This window comes from Heterodontus francisci, chromosome 8 (genome assembly GCF_036365525.1).
Source record: "Heterodontus francisci isolate sHetFra1 chromosome 8, sHetFra1.hap1, whole genome shotgun sequence".
In the NCBI taxonomy this organism is placed as follows: Eukaryota; Metazoa; Chordata; class Chondrichthyes; order Heterodontiformes; family Heterodontidae; genus Heterodontus; species Heterodontus francisci.
Genome location: NC_090378.1, coordinates 43,664,156 through 43,681,584, shown reverse-complemented (window position 1 = coordinate 43,681,584; position 17,429 = coordinate 43,664,156). Strand labels below are relative to the sequence as shown.

The following is a 17,429-nucleotide window of genomic DNA, read 5'->3' as shown; positions in this document are numbered from 1 at the left end:
GCAACAAAGCGTTTGGCCAAAGAGATGGGTGTAAGAAGGCTTAAAAAGGAGATGGGAACATGCAGATGCAGTAGGATTCAGGGAGGGAATTCAAGAGCATTGGGTCTACATTCACCTCAGGGTCAGAAGGTTTTGGGTTCAAGTCCCACTCCAGAGACTTAATCATATAATCTAAGCTGGCAGTTAAGTGCAGTACTAGGGAGTGCTACGGCCAGTTAACACTTTGTTTTCAATAATTGAAAATGCTGGAACTACTCAGCAGGTCAGGCAGCATCCGATCATCGACCTGAAATGTAACTCTGCCTTTCTCGCCACAGATGCTGCCTGACCTGATGAGCATTTCCAGTATTTTCTGTTTTTGTTTCAGACTTCCAGCATCTGCAGTATTTTGTTTCTGTAACATTTTGTTTAGGGATCTTGCTGCGCACAATTTAGAACCCACATTTTCTACATTACAACAGTGACTCACCTCAATGTACTTCATTAGCTTTAAGATAATGAAGGCACTATATAAATTCCTTCTTCTTTCTTATGCCTTCTGTATGTGCGGCCCTGTCATTAGTTGGTGTACAATTATGAATTAAAAAGAAAAGCAAACATATTCCAGACCATTTATTTGAAAAACTAGGATCATTAAAAAGGTACAAAACTTGTCATCAGTAATACAGCTAAAAAGTTGTTGTGAAGATTCTCCACATACTCAAGTGGAGACACTTTTTCTTTTAGAACAAACCACTCCCAGCTTACAAGTGCAAACAATGAACAGGCAGCTGACCTGAAACATTAACTTTGTTTCTCTTTCCACATATGCTGCCAGTCCTGCTGAGTATTTCCAGCATTTTATGTTTTTATTTCAGATTTCCAGCATCCACAGTACGTTGCACTAACACAGAGATAGTATCTGAGAGATGATCCAGGATTATCATAACTTTCACCAACAGAGAGCATACTGTTAAAGAACACATATTTTTAAAAATGCAGTGAATTAGAAGTAAAAATCAATTTTATATACCATCTACATAGGCTGAAAGTGTATGTGAAGCACTGCATCTGTTCTTCATACTTGTGCAAAAATAAGAAACAGATGAACTTAAATTATATATAAAAATCCCATTAGTTAGTAATTTCAGTTGAATGCTTTATAGAATTTATTTTAGTTTTTATCTGCACCATGTGGATTTTTTCTTCTGATGACAAAGTCAGAATAAAATCTGTAATCTAATCAAATAATTCAGACTTGAGAGAACTGGAGACTTGGGAATGATTAAAAGGTAATAACATAACTGAATGGGGGAAAATCAGACAATAAAATTACAACCCTAGCTTGAATCATTTATAATGGTCATCTAACCTCCAAGATTAAACATCTTTGACTCTATGTACTGTAAAAACAACTTTAAAAAGCAAAATTATTTTGGATTGCTTTCTATGCTAACAGTGATGGCCAGTACAGACATCCAGCATAGGTAACTCCCTATGCTTCAGAGCCAACACTCAATGCAGGGCTCTCTCCATCACTCAATGCCGACACTCAATGCAGGGCTTTCTCACTCACAGCTTTGAAATCACTCTAATTTTTAATTTACATTAAAATTTGGGGATATTCCACTTTGGGTCAACATTTGTGCCTCTGGTGGATGTCCTGATCAACAGTGACAAGCAGTGAACTCGCACACAGTGTGAGATTTGTCCTTCCAAAGGAATAATAGCTGTAATGAGAACAATGTTTATCAACTGAAAAATCGGGAAACAACTACCACTGTATTCTATGTAAATCATCTTGCAAGCAAGGTGCTCAGTACAAGGCACAGCCAAGAAATGACGGTTTAAAATTGACTATTTTTTGTGAACTGCAACATAATCATAAACAGCTGATACCTGGAACAGGGAACACAATGCTGCGCTATTGGACTGCTATTAGTGGTGTGAATCCTTTTGGGACTGTACATACTTGCACATCACCAGCTCACAAATGTTGCTCTAATGTGAAAAATAACATAGCATCTTATTAGCCTCATGTGAATGGGCTTCTTGGGACATGAACAGAACATTTCTTCTCATCCACCTTTGAAAGAATAGACTGGCTGCTTTCAATGGGAATCATTAGCTGCCAGCTATCTAGGTTGCTTTGTCCTGGACTGGGCTTGACATCTAAAGGTGAAAGATGAAATATTGTCCGACTGCTCTTTGGCCAACTACAGAGGTTCCTTCACAGCAGGTCTGAAAAAACGGTCCATTGACAGCTGTCTCCCCCCACCATCTTTTGGAGCTTTGTGTTTTCTTCCTTTCTGCTCTTCCCCATTTTTTCCAGAGCCACACTCTCGCTTGTCACCCTGTGGAGGGATAAAGATTACAGCATTAGTTATGACAAGAAATTCTAAATTAGTTGTTCTAATGGAAAAAAAAACAATGGCCATTATTCATGTATAAGCCTTGTATCACGAGGCTCTGTGATTCCGCAGGGAATCATAGTCAAATCCAATTGTCCTCACCCAACATTCACATATGCATACTGACAAAAAGCAATCAGGAGCTGTTATCTTGCCCAATTTTCCTTCACCTAATTTGCAGAACTAAGAGCAAATTTTGCATCCATAAAGTTACCTAGCAAAGACCATCTATCTCAACATAAATTAAACATCAAAATAGAAACCTTCCTGGATTGCATGGTTCAGATATTCATTTGACAAACTCAGTCATAGAGCAAACTCTTATCCACACCTTCTGATAGCAATGTATCATGAATCTTTTGTGTCTATACCCAATAACACAACAAACTAAAATAGGAGGATGTAGAAAATAATGTGGCAAACAAAAGTAGGAAAATAGAAAATGGAATTGCAACAGCTACATTACACAGCGTTACTTTTCATATGTACACTGACAACACTCAACTTTACCTCACCACCACCTCTCTCAACTCCTCCATTATCGCTAAATTATCAGACTGCTTGTCCAACATCTAATAACCTGGATGAGCAGAAATCTCCTCCAATTAAACATTGGGAAGACCAAAGCCATTGTCTTTGGTGGCAAGACAGATTGAGAGAGCAGTTAATAAAGCATACACTATCCTGGGCTTTATTAATAGGAGCATAGAGTACAAAAGCAAGGAGGTTATGTTAAATTGTATAAGACACTAGTTCGGCCTCAGCTGGAGTACTGCATCCAGTTCTGGACACCGTACTTTAGGAAAGATGTGAAGGCATTGAAGGGAGTACAGAAAAGATTCACAAGAATGGTTCCAGGGATGAGGAATTTCAGCTATGAAGACAAATTGGAAAAGTTGAGACTGTTTTCCTTGGAGAACAGAAGGTTGAGAAGCGATTTGATAGAGGTATTCAAAATCATAAAGGCTCTGGACAGAATGGATAGGGAATAACTCTTCCCACTCGTGAAAGGATCAAGAATGAGAGGGCACAGATTTAAAGTGATTGGCAAAAGAAGCAAAAACAGCACAAGGAAAAACTTCTTCACGCAGCGAGTGCTTAGGATCTGGAATGCACTGCCTGAGAGAGTGTGGTGGAGGCAGGTTCAATCGAGGCATTCAAAAGGGAATTAGACTGTCATCTGAAAGGAAGAATGTGCAGGGTTATGGGGAGAAGGCAGGGAATGGCATTAGGTGAATTGCTCATTCGGAGAGCAGGTGCAGACACAATGGGCCAAATGGCCTCCTTCTGCGCTGTTATAGTTCTGTGATTCCTCGCTCCAAACTCCTAGCTACTGACTCCATCCCTCTCCCTGGCAACTGCCTGAGGCTGAACTAGACTGTTTGCAACCGGGGTGCCATATTTGACCCCAAGATGAGTTTCTGACCACACATTCGTGCCATCACAAAAACCGCCTATTTCCACCTAATTGGCTGTTTCTAACTCAGCCCCTGCCTCAGCTCATCTGTTGCTGAAACCCTGATCCAAGCCTTTGCTATCTCTAGACCTGACTATTTCAACACACTCCTGGCTAGCCTCCCACATTCTACTGTCCTTAAACATGAGGTCATCCAAAATTCTGCTGCCTGTGTTCTTGCTCACACCAAGTCCCATTTACCCATCACCCCTGCGCTCGCTAACTTACATTAGTTCCTGGTCAAGCAACGCCTCGATTTTAAAATTCTCATTGGCCCCTCCCTATCTCTGCAATCTCCTCCAGCACCACAACCCTCTGTGATCTCTGCCCTCATGTAATTCTGGACTCTTGAGAATCCCCAGTTTTAATTGCTCCACCATTGATGGCCATGCCTTCAGCTGCCTACACCCTAAGCTCTGAATTCCTTCCCCAAACCTCTCTGCCTCCCTTTCCTCTTTTAAGACAATCCATAAAATCTTTGATCAAGCTTTTGGCTATCTTCCCTAATACCTCCTTATGTGGCTCAGTGTCGTATTTCGTTTTATAATGCTCCTGTGAAGTGCCTTGGCATGTTTTATTACTTTAAAGGCGCTATATAAATAGAAGCTGTTGTTACCTTGTCAAACAGCTTCTCGTTCATACTGGAGTGTGTAAACAATCTGAATACCTGAAATGATGAAAAGAGTTAAACGTTGAACTATGAGCACTCATCCAAAGACGGAAATCACTCACCCTTACTGTAACAGTATCAAAGCTCAAACATATTGTGTTACGACCGAGGCATGAGAAGTGCCACTTCTTCACAGGTCACAGCATATCATAAATTTTTCCCATTTACTGAAACAGCCAATTAGATACTCTATTTGTCCCCAAAATAAACAAAGAACAAAGAACAGTACAGCACAGGAACAAGCCATTCGGCCCTCCAAGCCTGCGCCGATCTTGATGCCTGCCTAAACTAACACCTTCTGCACTTCCGGGGACCGTATCCCTCTATTCCAATTCTATTCATGTATTTGTCAAGATGCCTCTTAAACGTCGCTATCGTACCTGCTTCCACCACTTCCCCCGGCAGCAAGTTCCAGGCACTCACCACCCTCTGTGTAAAGAACTTGCCTCGCACATCCCCTCTAAATTTTGCCCCTCTCACCTTAAACCTATGTCCCCTAGTAACTGACTCTTCTACCCTGGGAAAAAGCTTCTGACTATCCACTCTGTCCATGCCGCTCATAACTTTGTAAACCTCTATCAAGTCGCCCCTCCACCTCCGTCATTCCAGTGAAAACAATCCGAGTTTTTCCAACCTCTCCTCATAGCTAATGCCCTCCAGACTGGGCAACATCTTGGTAAACCTCTTCTGTACCCTCTCCAAATCCTCCACGTCCTTCTGGTCGTGTGGTGACCAGAATTGCACGCAATATTCTAAGTGTGGCCTAACTAAAGTTCTGTACAGCTGCAGCATGACTTGCCAATCTTTATACTCTATGCCCCAACCGATGAAGGCAAGCATGCCGTACGCCTTCTTGACTACCATATCCACCTGCGTTGCCACTTTCAGTGACCTGTGGACCTGTACGCCCAGATCTCTCTGCCTGTCAATACTCCTAAGGGTTCTGCCATTTACTGTATACTTCCCACCTGCATTAGACCTTCCAAAATGCATTACCTCACATTTGTCCTGATTAAACTCCATCTGCCATTTCTCCGCCCAAGTCTCCAACCGATCTATATCCTGCTGTATCCTCTGACAATCCTCATCACTATCCGCAACTCCACCAACCTTTGTGTCGTCCACAAACTTACTAATCAGACCAGCTACATTTTCCTCCAAATCATTTATATATACTACAAACAGCAAAGGTCCCAGCACTGATCCCTGCGGAACACCACTAGTCACATCCCTCCATTCAGAAAAGCACCCTTCCACTGCTACCCTCTGTCTTCTATGACTGAGCCAGTTCTGTATCCATCTTGCCAGCTCACCTCTGATCCCGTGCGACTTCACCTTTTGTACCAGTCTGCCATGAGGGACCTTGTCAAAGGCTTTACTGAAGTCCATATAGATAACATCCACTGCCCTTCCTTCATCAATCATCTTCGTCACTTCCTCAAAAAACTCAATCAAATTAGTGAGACACGACCGCCCCTTCACAAAACCATGCTGCCTCTCGCTAATAAGTTCGTTTGTTTCCAAATGGGAGTAAATCCTGTCCCGAAGAATCCTCTCTAATAATTTCCCTACCACTGACGTAAGGCTCACCGGCCTATAATTTCCTGGATTATCCTTGCTACCCTTCTTAAACAAAGGAATAACATTGGCTATTCTCCAGTCCTCTGGGACCTCACCTGTAGCCAATGAGGATGCAAAGATTTCTATCAAGGCCCCAGCAATTTCTTCCCTTACCTCCCTCAGTATTCTGGGGTAGATCCCATCAGGCCCTGGGGACTTATCTACCTTAATGCTTTGCAAGACACCCAACACCTCCTCCTTTTTGATAGAGATGACTGAGACTATCTACACTCCCTTCCCTACACTCATCATCCACCAAGTCCTTCTCTTGGGTGAATACTGATGCAAAGTACTCATTTAGTACCTCGGCCATTTCCTCTGGCTCCACACATAGATTCCCTTCTCTGTCCTTGAGTGGGCCAACCCTTTCCCTGGTTACCCTCTTGCTCTTTATATACGTATAAAAAGCCTTGGGATTTTCCTTAATCCTGTTTGCCAATGACTTTTCATGACCCCTTTTAGCCCTCCTGACTCCTTGCTTAAGTTCCTTCCTACTGTCTTTATATTCCTCAAGGGATTCGTCTGTTCCTAGCCTTCCAGCCCTTACGAATGCTTCCTTTTTCTTTTTGACCAGGCTCACAATATCCCACGTTATCCAAGGTTCCCGAAACTTGCCAAACTTATCCTTCTTCCTCACAGGAACATGCTGTACTGCGGGAGGACATGTTGGTCCTGGATTCTAATCAACTGACGTTTGAAAGACTCCCACATGTCAGATGTTGATTTACCCTCAAACAGCCGCCCCCAATCTAAATTCTTCAGTTCCTGCCTAACATTGTGATAATTAGCCTTCCCCCAATTTAGCACCTTCACCCGAGGACTACTTTTATCCTTATCCACAAGTACCTTAAAACTTATGGAATTATGGTCACTGTTCCCAAAATGCTCCCCTACTGAAACTTCGACCACCTGGCCAGGTTCATTCCCCAATACCAGGTCCAGTACGGCCCCATCCGTAGTTAGACTATCTACATATTGTTTCAAGAAGCCCTCCTGGATGCTCCTTACAAATTCTGCCCCATCCAAGCCCCTAGCACTAAGTGAGTCCCAGTCAATATAGGGGAAGTTAAAATTACCCACTACTACAACCCTGTTACCTTTACATCTTTCCAAAATCTGTCTACATATCTGCTCCTCTACCTCCCGCTGGCTGTTGGGAGGCCTGTAGAAAGCCCCCAACATCATGACTGCACCCTTCCTATTCCTGAGCTCCACCCATATTGCCTCGCTGCACGACCCCTCCGAGGTGTCCTTCCGCAGTACAGCTGTGATGTTCTCTTTAACAAGTAATGCAACTCCCCCACCCCTTTTACATCCCCCTCTATCCCGCCTGAAGCTTCTAAATCCTGGAACATTTAGCTGCCAATCCTGTCCTTCCCTCAACCAAGTCTCTGTAATAGCAACAATATCATAGTTCCAAGTACTAATCCAAGCTCTAAGTTCATCTGCCTTACCTGTGATACTTCTCGCATTGAAACAAATGCACTTCAGACCACCAGTCCCGCTGTGCTCCACAACATCTCCCTGCCTGCTCTTCCTCTTAGTCTTACTGACCTTATTTACTCGTTCCCCCTCATTTATTTCACTTGCTGTCCTACTGCTCTGGTTCTCACCCCCCTGCCATACTAGTTTAAACCCTCCCGAGTGAAGCTAGCAAACCGCGCAGCCAGGATATTTGTGCCCCTCCAGTTTGGATGGAACCCGTCCTTCTTGTATAGGTCCCATCTGTTCCTGAAGAGATCCTAATGGTCCAGATGTCTGAAACCCTCCCTTCTACACCAGCTGTTCAGCCACGTGTTTAGCTGCACTATCTTCCTATTTCTAGCCTCACTGGCACGTGGCACAGGGAGTAATCCTGAGATTACAACCCTAGAGGTCCTGTCTTTTAACTTTCTACCTAGGTAGAACCTAGATTTCTTTCATCAACAACAAAATTGACTATCATAAAACCAAGTCTTAACCAATAATGAAATAAATCTATGAATTGAGATATTAAAGCTCCTTATTTCCCTAGTCCTCATGCATACATACATACATCCAAAAAAAAAGTTAACTGGAAAAAAACAGGATTTTACTTTACAGCTGTTTCATAGGAATGAAGAATAAACCTTTTACTGAAAAGCTATAGAATGAAGTCCTTCGGTTTGGCAAGGTGTCCCAAAGTCGAATAGTTGGATGCCACTTGAAGTCTTTCCAGGTGAGGTTGATGAACAGTCTGTGATGGGTAGGCGTTCAGGGAAATTCAACTGCAGCAGGCTTCACATAGGTCTTCCATCAGGGGTGTTGCAACAGGTCCTCTTAGGTGTTACAGCAGCAGTATAGCAGTAGAAGGTTTCTTCAAATTTCAGGATTGCTTAAAACACAGAAGGCAACACGAACCACACTTGATGCAGGGATTCTTCAGAGACAGGAGGCAATAGGAATCTGCCACATTTGAAATACAGAGTTTCTTCTCAAGAGATGCAGGATTCCTTTACAGAGAGGTAATACTTTTGCTGGGTCTTCTCCTGATCTCCAAGCAGGTCAAAATCAAATTTCAGAATGCCTGCTTTTTGTCCAAACTCACTGGCTTTTTAAAGTTCCAAACTGAAACCACAACCTTCCTGAAACAGTCATAAAGTCTCTCTTGTCACTCAAAAAGTAACTGAGGTCAAACCCCTTTGCTGGTTTCCTTGAAATGACCTACTTTCCTGTCCTTTTGGAAGTTCAGCTCCTGTTGACTTCCTTTCAAAACATCCATAAAGTTCAGCTTTTGTAGATGTCTCAATGTCCACTGAAAATCCTTTTCCAGTTTTTAAAAACATAGAACCTCAAGTTTTAATTTTAAAAAATATCCTTGTAACAGTTGTCCAAGCCCACAACTCTCCAGACTGCTCACTGCTTAACTGAATCATGCTAATACACCGAGTGAAAATTGGGGGTTGTGCACTACTCTTATAATAGGCTGTAGAACATCAGTGGCAGAGGTACCGATGGACCTCCAGCCCATTCTCAGTTGGATGAGGTTAATGGTGCAGGCAAATTAGAGGTAACAGCAGGAGCCCTATTTTTTCCCATTAGAGCCATGTACCAACAATTATAAAAAGCTGAAGCCATAAAATCAAAATCTTAGTAACAATATTTAGAATTTTAGGAAGCGTGAATTAAGAAAGACATCACAGCCCAGTTAGCTGACCCTGTTCAGGGCCGTGTACAGGAATTATACTGACCATTTTTAAACTCCCTCCTTCCTTGGCTGGGATTTTACTGAGCTCCCGAAATAGGGCTCCATGGTGGGGCGGGGCCAGAAGATCATTCTGGCAGCGGCCTGCTATGGAGCCCGACGCTGGGGGTGCCCGGCCTGATCTTCCCAGCAGTGGCGAGGCTCCATGGCGGGACCCGGATTAACATATTTAAATTAATTAAATGAATATATTTAAATAAAATCAACAGCAACCTTATCTTTGGGCCACGATCTTCCGAGTGGCGACCGGCACTCATGCGCCTTTACTTACATGTCCAGAGAAAGCATGCACCACCGTGGTGGGGAAGGGGGGAAACTTACGATTTTTGTGCAGTGCGGGTGGGGGTGGGAATGGCTCTAATGCAGATTACTAGTGTAGGGAAGGGTGGGAAAGATCGCAACGGCCTGGGCCACCACTTTTTTTGCCCACCGAAAATCCAGCCCCTTGTTTCCAAACCCTAACTCCTCTACTCACTGCAGTTTTGAATCATATTATGGTACAGCACAGAAGGAGTTTGTGCTGGTTCTTTCAAAGAGCAATCCAGTTAGTCCCCCACCTTTTGCCCATATCCCTGCATTTTTCTCTCCTTCAAGTATTTATCCAACTTTGAAGGCTATTTTTGAATCTGTATCCACCACCCTACCTGGCCACGCATTCTAAATCCTAACTGTTGCGCAAGATTTTTTTCTCATGTCGCCTCTGGCTCTTTTATAAATTATCTTAAATCTGTGCCTTCAATTATAAATTGAAGACTTTAGAGAATCCACATTTATTGTAACAGGTTGACCAGAAAAGGATAACAGTGGAGAGGGGAAAGGAAAGACTGCTTTCCATATAAAAAACTTTCCTCATTTAAGTAATTCAAAATAGTGATTAAAACTCTTTTTAATCCAAGAAAAATATACTCATCTTACAGGTGAAGACCAACGCAGTGAACTTTAAAGGAGCTGCTTATATGTGCAAATCATCACTAAAGAGCCCTCAAGTTTAGCTTAGAGCCTAATAATTTAACTACAGAGCCCTGTCCCTCTCGTTTTGTTTATTCACTCATGCGATTCAGCAGATCCCACAGCTAAATATTCACAGAGCTTTTACCTTCTTCATGGCTGTAGACACAGCTGATTGATGAAACTCATCTTTGGTTACCCAGCGGACGGAAGGATGTTCTGTCTCCTCCTGTTCCACAGTATTGGCATTTGCATCATTAAATGAATTACTGTACACATGGTAGGTCTGGTGAATGTGAGAAAAGATGTGCACTACCTAAAAAAAAAGAAAATGACTAATATATCTTTGCCTTACATGGTTGGCGCTTTGGTTGGTTGATGTCAATTGAACACAGTAATTACAATATTATACCATCTAATCAAAATTTACAAATCACACTAAAGACATTCTAGGTGCTTAATATTATTATGGCAAATGGCATTTGCTTTAATTTTGTATCTTCAACCCAACTCTGGGCTCCTGGAAATTGAGCCTGATTTCCATTTTAAGTCAATGGCACTTCCAAACTCACCTCCCCCATGTGCTGTAAATTTGCCTCTGTAACCGAACTCCCCAATAATTCTGTAAGCCGATCTAGAATGATATGTTTCTGCTTCTTTTCCGTCAACTCAGCCTCCAATAGAATGCTGGGGAACTCCCACATCCCAGCCAACAGGCCTGACAATTAGAAGGATACACCACAATGAATAAATGGCTTCAAAGCTCCAATTTCTGTGAAACTGGCAGAAAGAAAACGAAAATGAAAAAAAGAAAAGGAAAGACTGATTTGCAGGCACAGTTGTAACATAGGGAAACTATAACCGTACAAGTTTAACTACTATATTATCATTGGTAACACTTCTACTACTCACAGAAGACGGCCTATTGCCTCTGATTGAGACTACCAATTTTTGCCATGTTATAGTACTCCCTGTGCTTTACAATTGTACCCCCTTTTATCTGTAGAGCTTTGCTCCCTTTAAATAGGTATACCGTTGAGTTCAGCTTGACACATAATGAAATCTGTGAATTTGCTCTTGGAGTTCTCATTAATTTAATAGAATATTTTTTCTGATACCAAAAGAAAGGGCGTTGACTCCAAAGCCAAGCATACCTGAAGTCACTTCCATGTTTTACTACTATTGCCATAACTCTCAAGGAGGTGAAAAGCAAACAGAATAGAAATACAATTTCTCTCCCCTTTCTCCCCACACACCACCCCCACTCAAATTGTTTTCTACTGACAGTAGGTACCAAACTTGGGTCTCTGAACTAGGAAGTATTTTTCTGCATCATCAGCATCCCTCTTCCACATCACTACACAGGTCAGTGTTCGTTCTGTTCGTGGTGGTTTCTTTGCAGGTTTCCTTGGGAAATTCATTACACCAAGACTACTATCCCAGGATTCTTTGTCAGGTAAGCATAAAGAGCAGCTCCCTGCAATATCAGATAGAAAGATTACTTTATTAGGTATTCACAGTTGGCTTATCAGAAAGTAATGCTGGACATAGAACTGTTCTGGCCTTTGAAACTTACTGGAGAGGGGATGGAGGTGAGCCACATTATCAGGGTTTGGATCGAGCAACAGCAAGTTGCTTCTGAAATTTGATTCATCTGGGCTGGATTGCTGCCATCCCCACTCCCAGGGCTGAATTTAATCAGCCCCTCGAAACGTGGGTCGCAGCAGGGAGGCCCGTAAAATGCTAGTGGGAGCTGCCCGCCTTGACCTACGATGCCGGGAAGGCCCTGCCAGCTATTAGCGGGGGCAGCGAGGCCTCAGTGCGGCTGCACCCAGCCCCCCCACTCGCCACCCACCCCTCACCCCGGCTGCTTGGCAGCAGGGCCTTCATCTAAATATTTAAATGAACATTAATAAGATACAAATGACCTTACCTGCTGGCAGCAGCCGTCCCATGCCGATTTTATGTCTAACCTGATGCGCCTTGCACGCCTTCAGAACTCCATTGGAGTTCCGAGGCGAGACACTGGTGGTGAGGGGGGAAGGAATAAAATTATCAGGGCGGGGATAGGGGGAGAGGAGAGCAGGGAAAACACTTATTTTTGGTTGCAAGGATGATGGGAAGGGGTTGAGGGTCAAAGGGAACAAATTTCAGGGGGGAACGTTCAGGATATCAATAAAAGCTTTTTCTGGGGGGAAAGGGCAATTTATATATAGATTACCCACTGGGGAGTGGGAGACGGGATCTAAAGTTGAATTAAAATTTTAGTTTTATTTCCCGGAGACCGGGACCTTTAAAAATTTATATGTCACTGAAGGGCTTGAAGCCCTTTAAAAATGGTGCCGTGCCTGAGCGATGTCGCCGGACGCCATTGCTGGGGATGTGGCGGCCGCCCCCTCTACGCCATCGGGGGCAGCCTCTCTGCCCCCTCCATTTAAATGAGCCCCTGCTTGTAATATTGCGGGAGCTCGACAGCGGCACTTTTGTGTCAGAAGGCCGCCGTTTTCACAGCATCGCATGCTGATAAAATTCAGCCTCCAGGGATTTGAAGATTGTATGCAAATGTTGCAGCTCCCAGAGAATAACAACATGGAGGGATCAATGGGGAGATTTTTTCTGTAATTCTCCAAAAGTTAAGCTCCTGATCTAGGGTTCTGGGGAAAAAAATGTTTTTTTCCTCAGGATAGTAGGGAAAATAAAATCAAAGGGAAAGTTCCTCCAGCCATAGAACAATTATGGCACAGAAGGCGGCTATTCAGCCCATCGTGTCCGTGCTGGCCGAAAAAGCTAGCCACCCAATCTAATCCCACCTTCCAGCGCCTGGTCCATAGCCTTGCAGGTTACAGCATTTCAGGTGCATGTCCAGGTACCTTTTCAAAGAATTGAGGGTTTCTGCCTCCACCACCATTCCTGGCAGTGAATTCCAGACACCCACCACCCTTTGGGTGTCCTCTCTAATCCTTCTACCAATCATGTCCTCTCTAATCCTTCTACCAATCACTTTAAATCTCTGTCCCCTGGTAACTGACCTCCCCTCCAGGGGAAACAGGTCCATTCTGTCTACTCTATCTAGGCCCCTCATAATTCTGTACACCACAATTAAGTCTCCCCTCAGTTCCAGGGGAAACAACCCTAGCCTATCCAGTCTTTCCTCATAGCTGCAACTTTCAAACCCTGGCAACATTCTTGTAAATCTCCTCTGTACTCTCTCCAGAGCAATTTTGTCCTGTCTGTAATGTGGTGACCAGAACTGTATGCAATACTCCAGCTGTGGCCAAACCAGCATTTTATACAGTTCCAGCATCACATCCCTGCTTTTGTATTCTATACCTCGGCCAATAAAGGAAAGTAGTCCATATGCCTTCTTCACTACTCTATCTATCTGTCCTGCCACCTTCAGGGACGTGTGGACATGCACTCCAAGGTCTCTCACTTCTTCTACCCCTCTCAATATCCTCCTGTTTATTGTGTATTCCCTCACTTTATTTGCCCTCCCCAATGCATTACCTCACACTTCTCCGGATTGAATTCCATTTGCCACTTTCCCGCCCACTCAACCAAACGATCGATATCATTCTGGAGTCTACGGCTATCCTCTTCACTATCAACTACACGGCCAATTTTTGTGTCATCAGCAAATTTCCCAATCATGCCTCACACATTTAAGTTCAAATCATTAATATATACAACAAACAGCAAGGGAGCCAACACTGAGCCCTGTGGAACGCCACTGGAAACAGCTTTCCATTTGCAAAAACGTCTGTCGACTACTACCCTTTGTTTCCTGTCACTGAGCCAATTCTGGATCCAACCTGCCACATTCCCCTGCATCCCATGGGCTTTCATTTTACTGACGAGTCTGCCATGCGGGACCTTGTCAAATGCCTTACTAAAATCCATGTAAACCACATCCACTGCACTACCCTCATCAATCCTCCATGTTACTTCCTCAAAAAACTCAATTAAGTTAGTAAGACATGACCTTCCCCTAACAAATCCATGCTGACTATCCCTGATTAATCCGTGCCTTTCTAAGTGGCAGTTTATTCTGTCCCTCAGAATTGATTCTAACAATTTACCCACCACCGAGATCAGACAGACTGGCCTATAACTATTTGGCCTATCCCTTGCACCCTTTTTAAACAATGGTACAATGTTCGCAGACTTCCAATCATCTGGTACCTCTCCTGTATCTAGTGAGGATTTGAAGATGATCCTCAGCGCATCGCTATTTCCTCCTTGGCTTCCTTTAACAACCCGGGATGCAATCCATCCGGTCCTGGCGATTTATCCACTTTCAAGGATGTCAGACCCTCTAGTACTTTCTCTCTCATTATGCTTATCGTATCTAATATTTCACACTGCTCCACTTTAACTACAATGTCTGCATCAACCCTCACCTTTGTGAAGACGAGAGACAAAAAACTCATTCAGAGCCCTGCCCACATCTTCTGCATCTACGCATAAGTTCCCTTGCACATCTCTGATAGGCCCTACCCTTTCCTTAGTTATCCTCTTGCTCTTAATGTACCGATAAAACGTCTTCAGGTTTTCCTTGATTTTACCTGCCAATAATTTTTCATGTCTTCTCTCTGCTTTTCTAATTTCCTTTTTTCTTCATCCCTGCACTTTCTATATTCCTCTAGGCTTTCTAAAGTATTAAGATTTTTGTGATCATCATAAGCTTTCTTTTTCTGCTTTAACTTACCCTGTAGGCTTCTAGATAACCAGGAGGCTCTAGATTTCACAGTACCACCCTTTATCTTTGTGGGGACATGCCTACACTGTGCCTGTAGGATCTCGCTTTTGAATGCCTCCCACTGATTTGCCACTGATTTTCCTTCAAGCAGCTGCTTCCAGTCCACTTTCGCCAGGTCACCTCTCAGTTTTGTAAAATTTGGCTTCCCCCAATTTAGAATCTTTTCTCCTATTTTATCTTTGTCCTTTTCTATGATTATGCTAAAACTAACTGTATTATGGTCACTATCTCCAAAATGGTCACCCATTGTTAATTCATCCACATGCTCAGCTTCATTACCAAAGACTAAATCTAGAATTGCGCCCTCGCTCGTTGGGCTTATTACATGCTGACTAAAAAAGTTCTCGAACGCAGTTCAAGAATTTTGTGCCCTCTGTGCCCTTCACACTGTTCATATCCCGGTTGATATTGGGGTAGTTGAAATCCCCAACTATTATTTCCCTATAGTTTTTACACTCAGAAATTTGCCTACATATTTGTTCTTCTATCTCCCTCTCACTATTTGGGGGTCTATAGTACACTCCTAACAGTGTGGCTGCCCCTTTTTTATTTCTGAGTTCCACCCACAAGGCCTTGTTTGATTATTCATTTAGCATATCATCCCTCCTCAAAGCTGTTATTGATTCCTTAACTAATAATGTTACACCTCCTCCTTTTTTATCTCCCTCTCTATCCCATCCGAAAACTCTATATCCAGGGATGTTGAGCTGCCATTCTTAATAGTAACGATATTGTGTTGCCATGTGTTAACCTGTGCCCTCAACTCTTCGGCTTTCTTTACTATACTCCTTGCATTTAAATAAATACCCTTTAACACTGCCAAATTCCTGTGTTGCACCTTTTTAACCTTTGCTTCTTCTTTCAGAGCCGCTCGCTAATTTTCTACCTCCTGTTCCCTGCCCTGAAATTGTCCTATTTAAGACTGAGCTCAGGTTCCCATCCCCCTGCCAAACTAGTTTAAACCATCCCCAACAGCACTAGCAAACCTTCCTGCAAGGATATTAGTCCCAGTCTTGTTCAGGTGCAGACAGTCTGGTTTATACAGGTCCCACCTTCCCCAAAACTGGTCCCAATGCCCCAGAAATCTGAAGCCCTCCCTCCTGTACCATCTCTCCGGCCACGCATTCATCTGGTGTATTTTTCTACTTCTATACTCACTAGCACGTGGCCTTGGGAGTAATCCAGAGATTACCTTTGAGATCCTACTTGCTAATTTCATTCCTAACTCCCTAAACTCAGCCTGCAGGACCTCATCCCTCTTTCTTCCTATGTTGTTGGTACCAATGTGGACCAAGACCTCCGGTTGTTCACCCTCGCCCTCCATTCTCAGGCACCTCCTAGTATTTAGCTCAGAAGAGGATTTAAAAAGGAATGAATCTTATAAAATAAGACACACAAAGTTATAAATTGTTTCTTACATATGCAAGATGTTTCTAGTGTTAAAAAATGTTTTAACGTAACATATAGTAAACTGTACATAAGGTTGTATAGTATTTATTGACAATTCTTACCACATTGTTCGATGTCTGGGATGGAGGTGAGCTTTGACGTGGTATTATCCAAAAGTCTCTTTGAGACTGCTTCCCGCTCCTTCATAACCTGAAATAACAATCAATAGAAGAAAGATTTGCATTTATATAGCACCTCAGGACGTTCCAACGTGCTTTACAGGCAATGAAGTGTAATCACTATAGTAATGTAGGAAACATAAATATACCCAGAGCTTATGACATAATGAGTTAACTACAGTACACTTAGTTATTCTCTTTCTCTCCTCCCCACTGCAAAGGGAAAAAAAAAAACTGATAATTTTGAAGCTGCTTGTGCCTTAATTTTCACATGGGTGACTAAACTGAGCAAACTCAAAAGGTCAAAGGATGTCAATGTCAGAGAATGGAAACATTTTCAATTTTTTGCACTGCAGCAACCTCAAGAACATCAGGATAATGTTTAATGGGAGTAAGATATAGGGTAAAGTTCCCTTGACTCTACCCCAATATTCCTTACCCCCACACTGAGAAGCTCACCTCATACAACATACCAATGCAATACCAAGTGACTATTAATAGTTAGTTTAACTACTTGGATAATTTTATCTCTTGTAGTTTTTAATGTTTAAGATTCAAAGGAATACAGTAGGAGGATTTTTCCTAGGTGGTGAGTTTTAGTAATGGGAAGTTGTGGGGGGGTTGGGGGTCGTGGGGGTTGCTGTGAGGCTTAGTAGTTTTAGGATGACGCTCCTAGGGTTTTGGTGCTGGGGTCATGAGGATTTGGTTTGCATTGGGGAGGGAGCGTTTCAGCATGTGGGAGCACTGGGAATGGCAGTCGGACCAATGAAGAAATAACAAGGGCAAAGGGAATAG

General features: G+C 43.0%; 1 protein-coding gene across 6 annotated transcripts in view; it reads right to left on the bottom strand.

The window, feature by feature from the left end:
- Positions 1 to 597: 597 nt before the first annotated feature.
- Positions 598 to 17,429, bottom strand: part of mutyh (mutY DNA glycosylase) — a 42,670-nt gene continuing 25,838 nt past the window's right edge. For 4 of the 6 annotated variants that reach the window (XM_068037042.1, XM_068037040.1, XM_068037043.1 and 1 more), the window contains 6 exons: positions 16,578 to 16,665; positions 11,593 to 11,784; positions 10,880 to 11,025; positions 10,456 to 10,623; positions 4,463 to 4,513; positions 598 to 2,333 (listed from right to left, as the gene is read on the bottom strand). In XM_068037042.1, the coding sequence (XP_067893143.1) occupies positions 2,196 to 2,333; positions 4,463 to 4,513; positions 10,456 to 10,623; positions 10,880 to 11,025; positions 11,593 to 11,784; positions 16,578 to 16,665 (783 nt within the window). In that variant the 3' untranslated portion in view covers positions 598 to 2,195. The remainder of the gene's footprint in view (positions 2,334 to 4,462; positions 4,514 to 10,455; positions 10,624 to 10,879; positions 11,026 to 11,592; positions 11,785 to 16,577; positions 16,666 to 17,429) is intronic. The other 2 variants (XM_068037044.1, XM_068037045.1) reach the window with 1 other exon arrangement.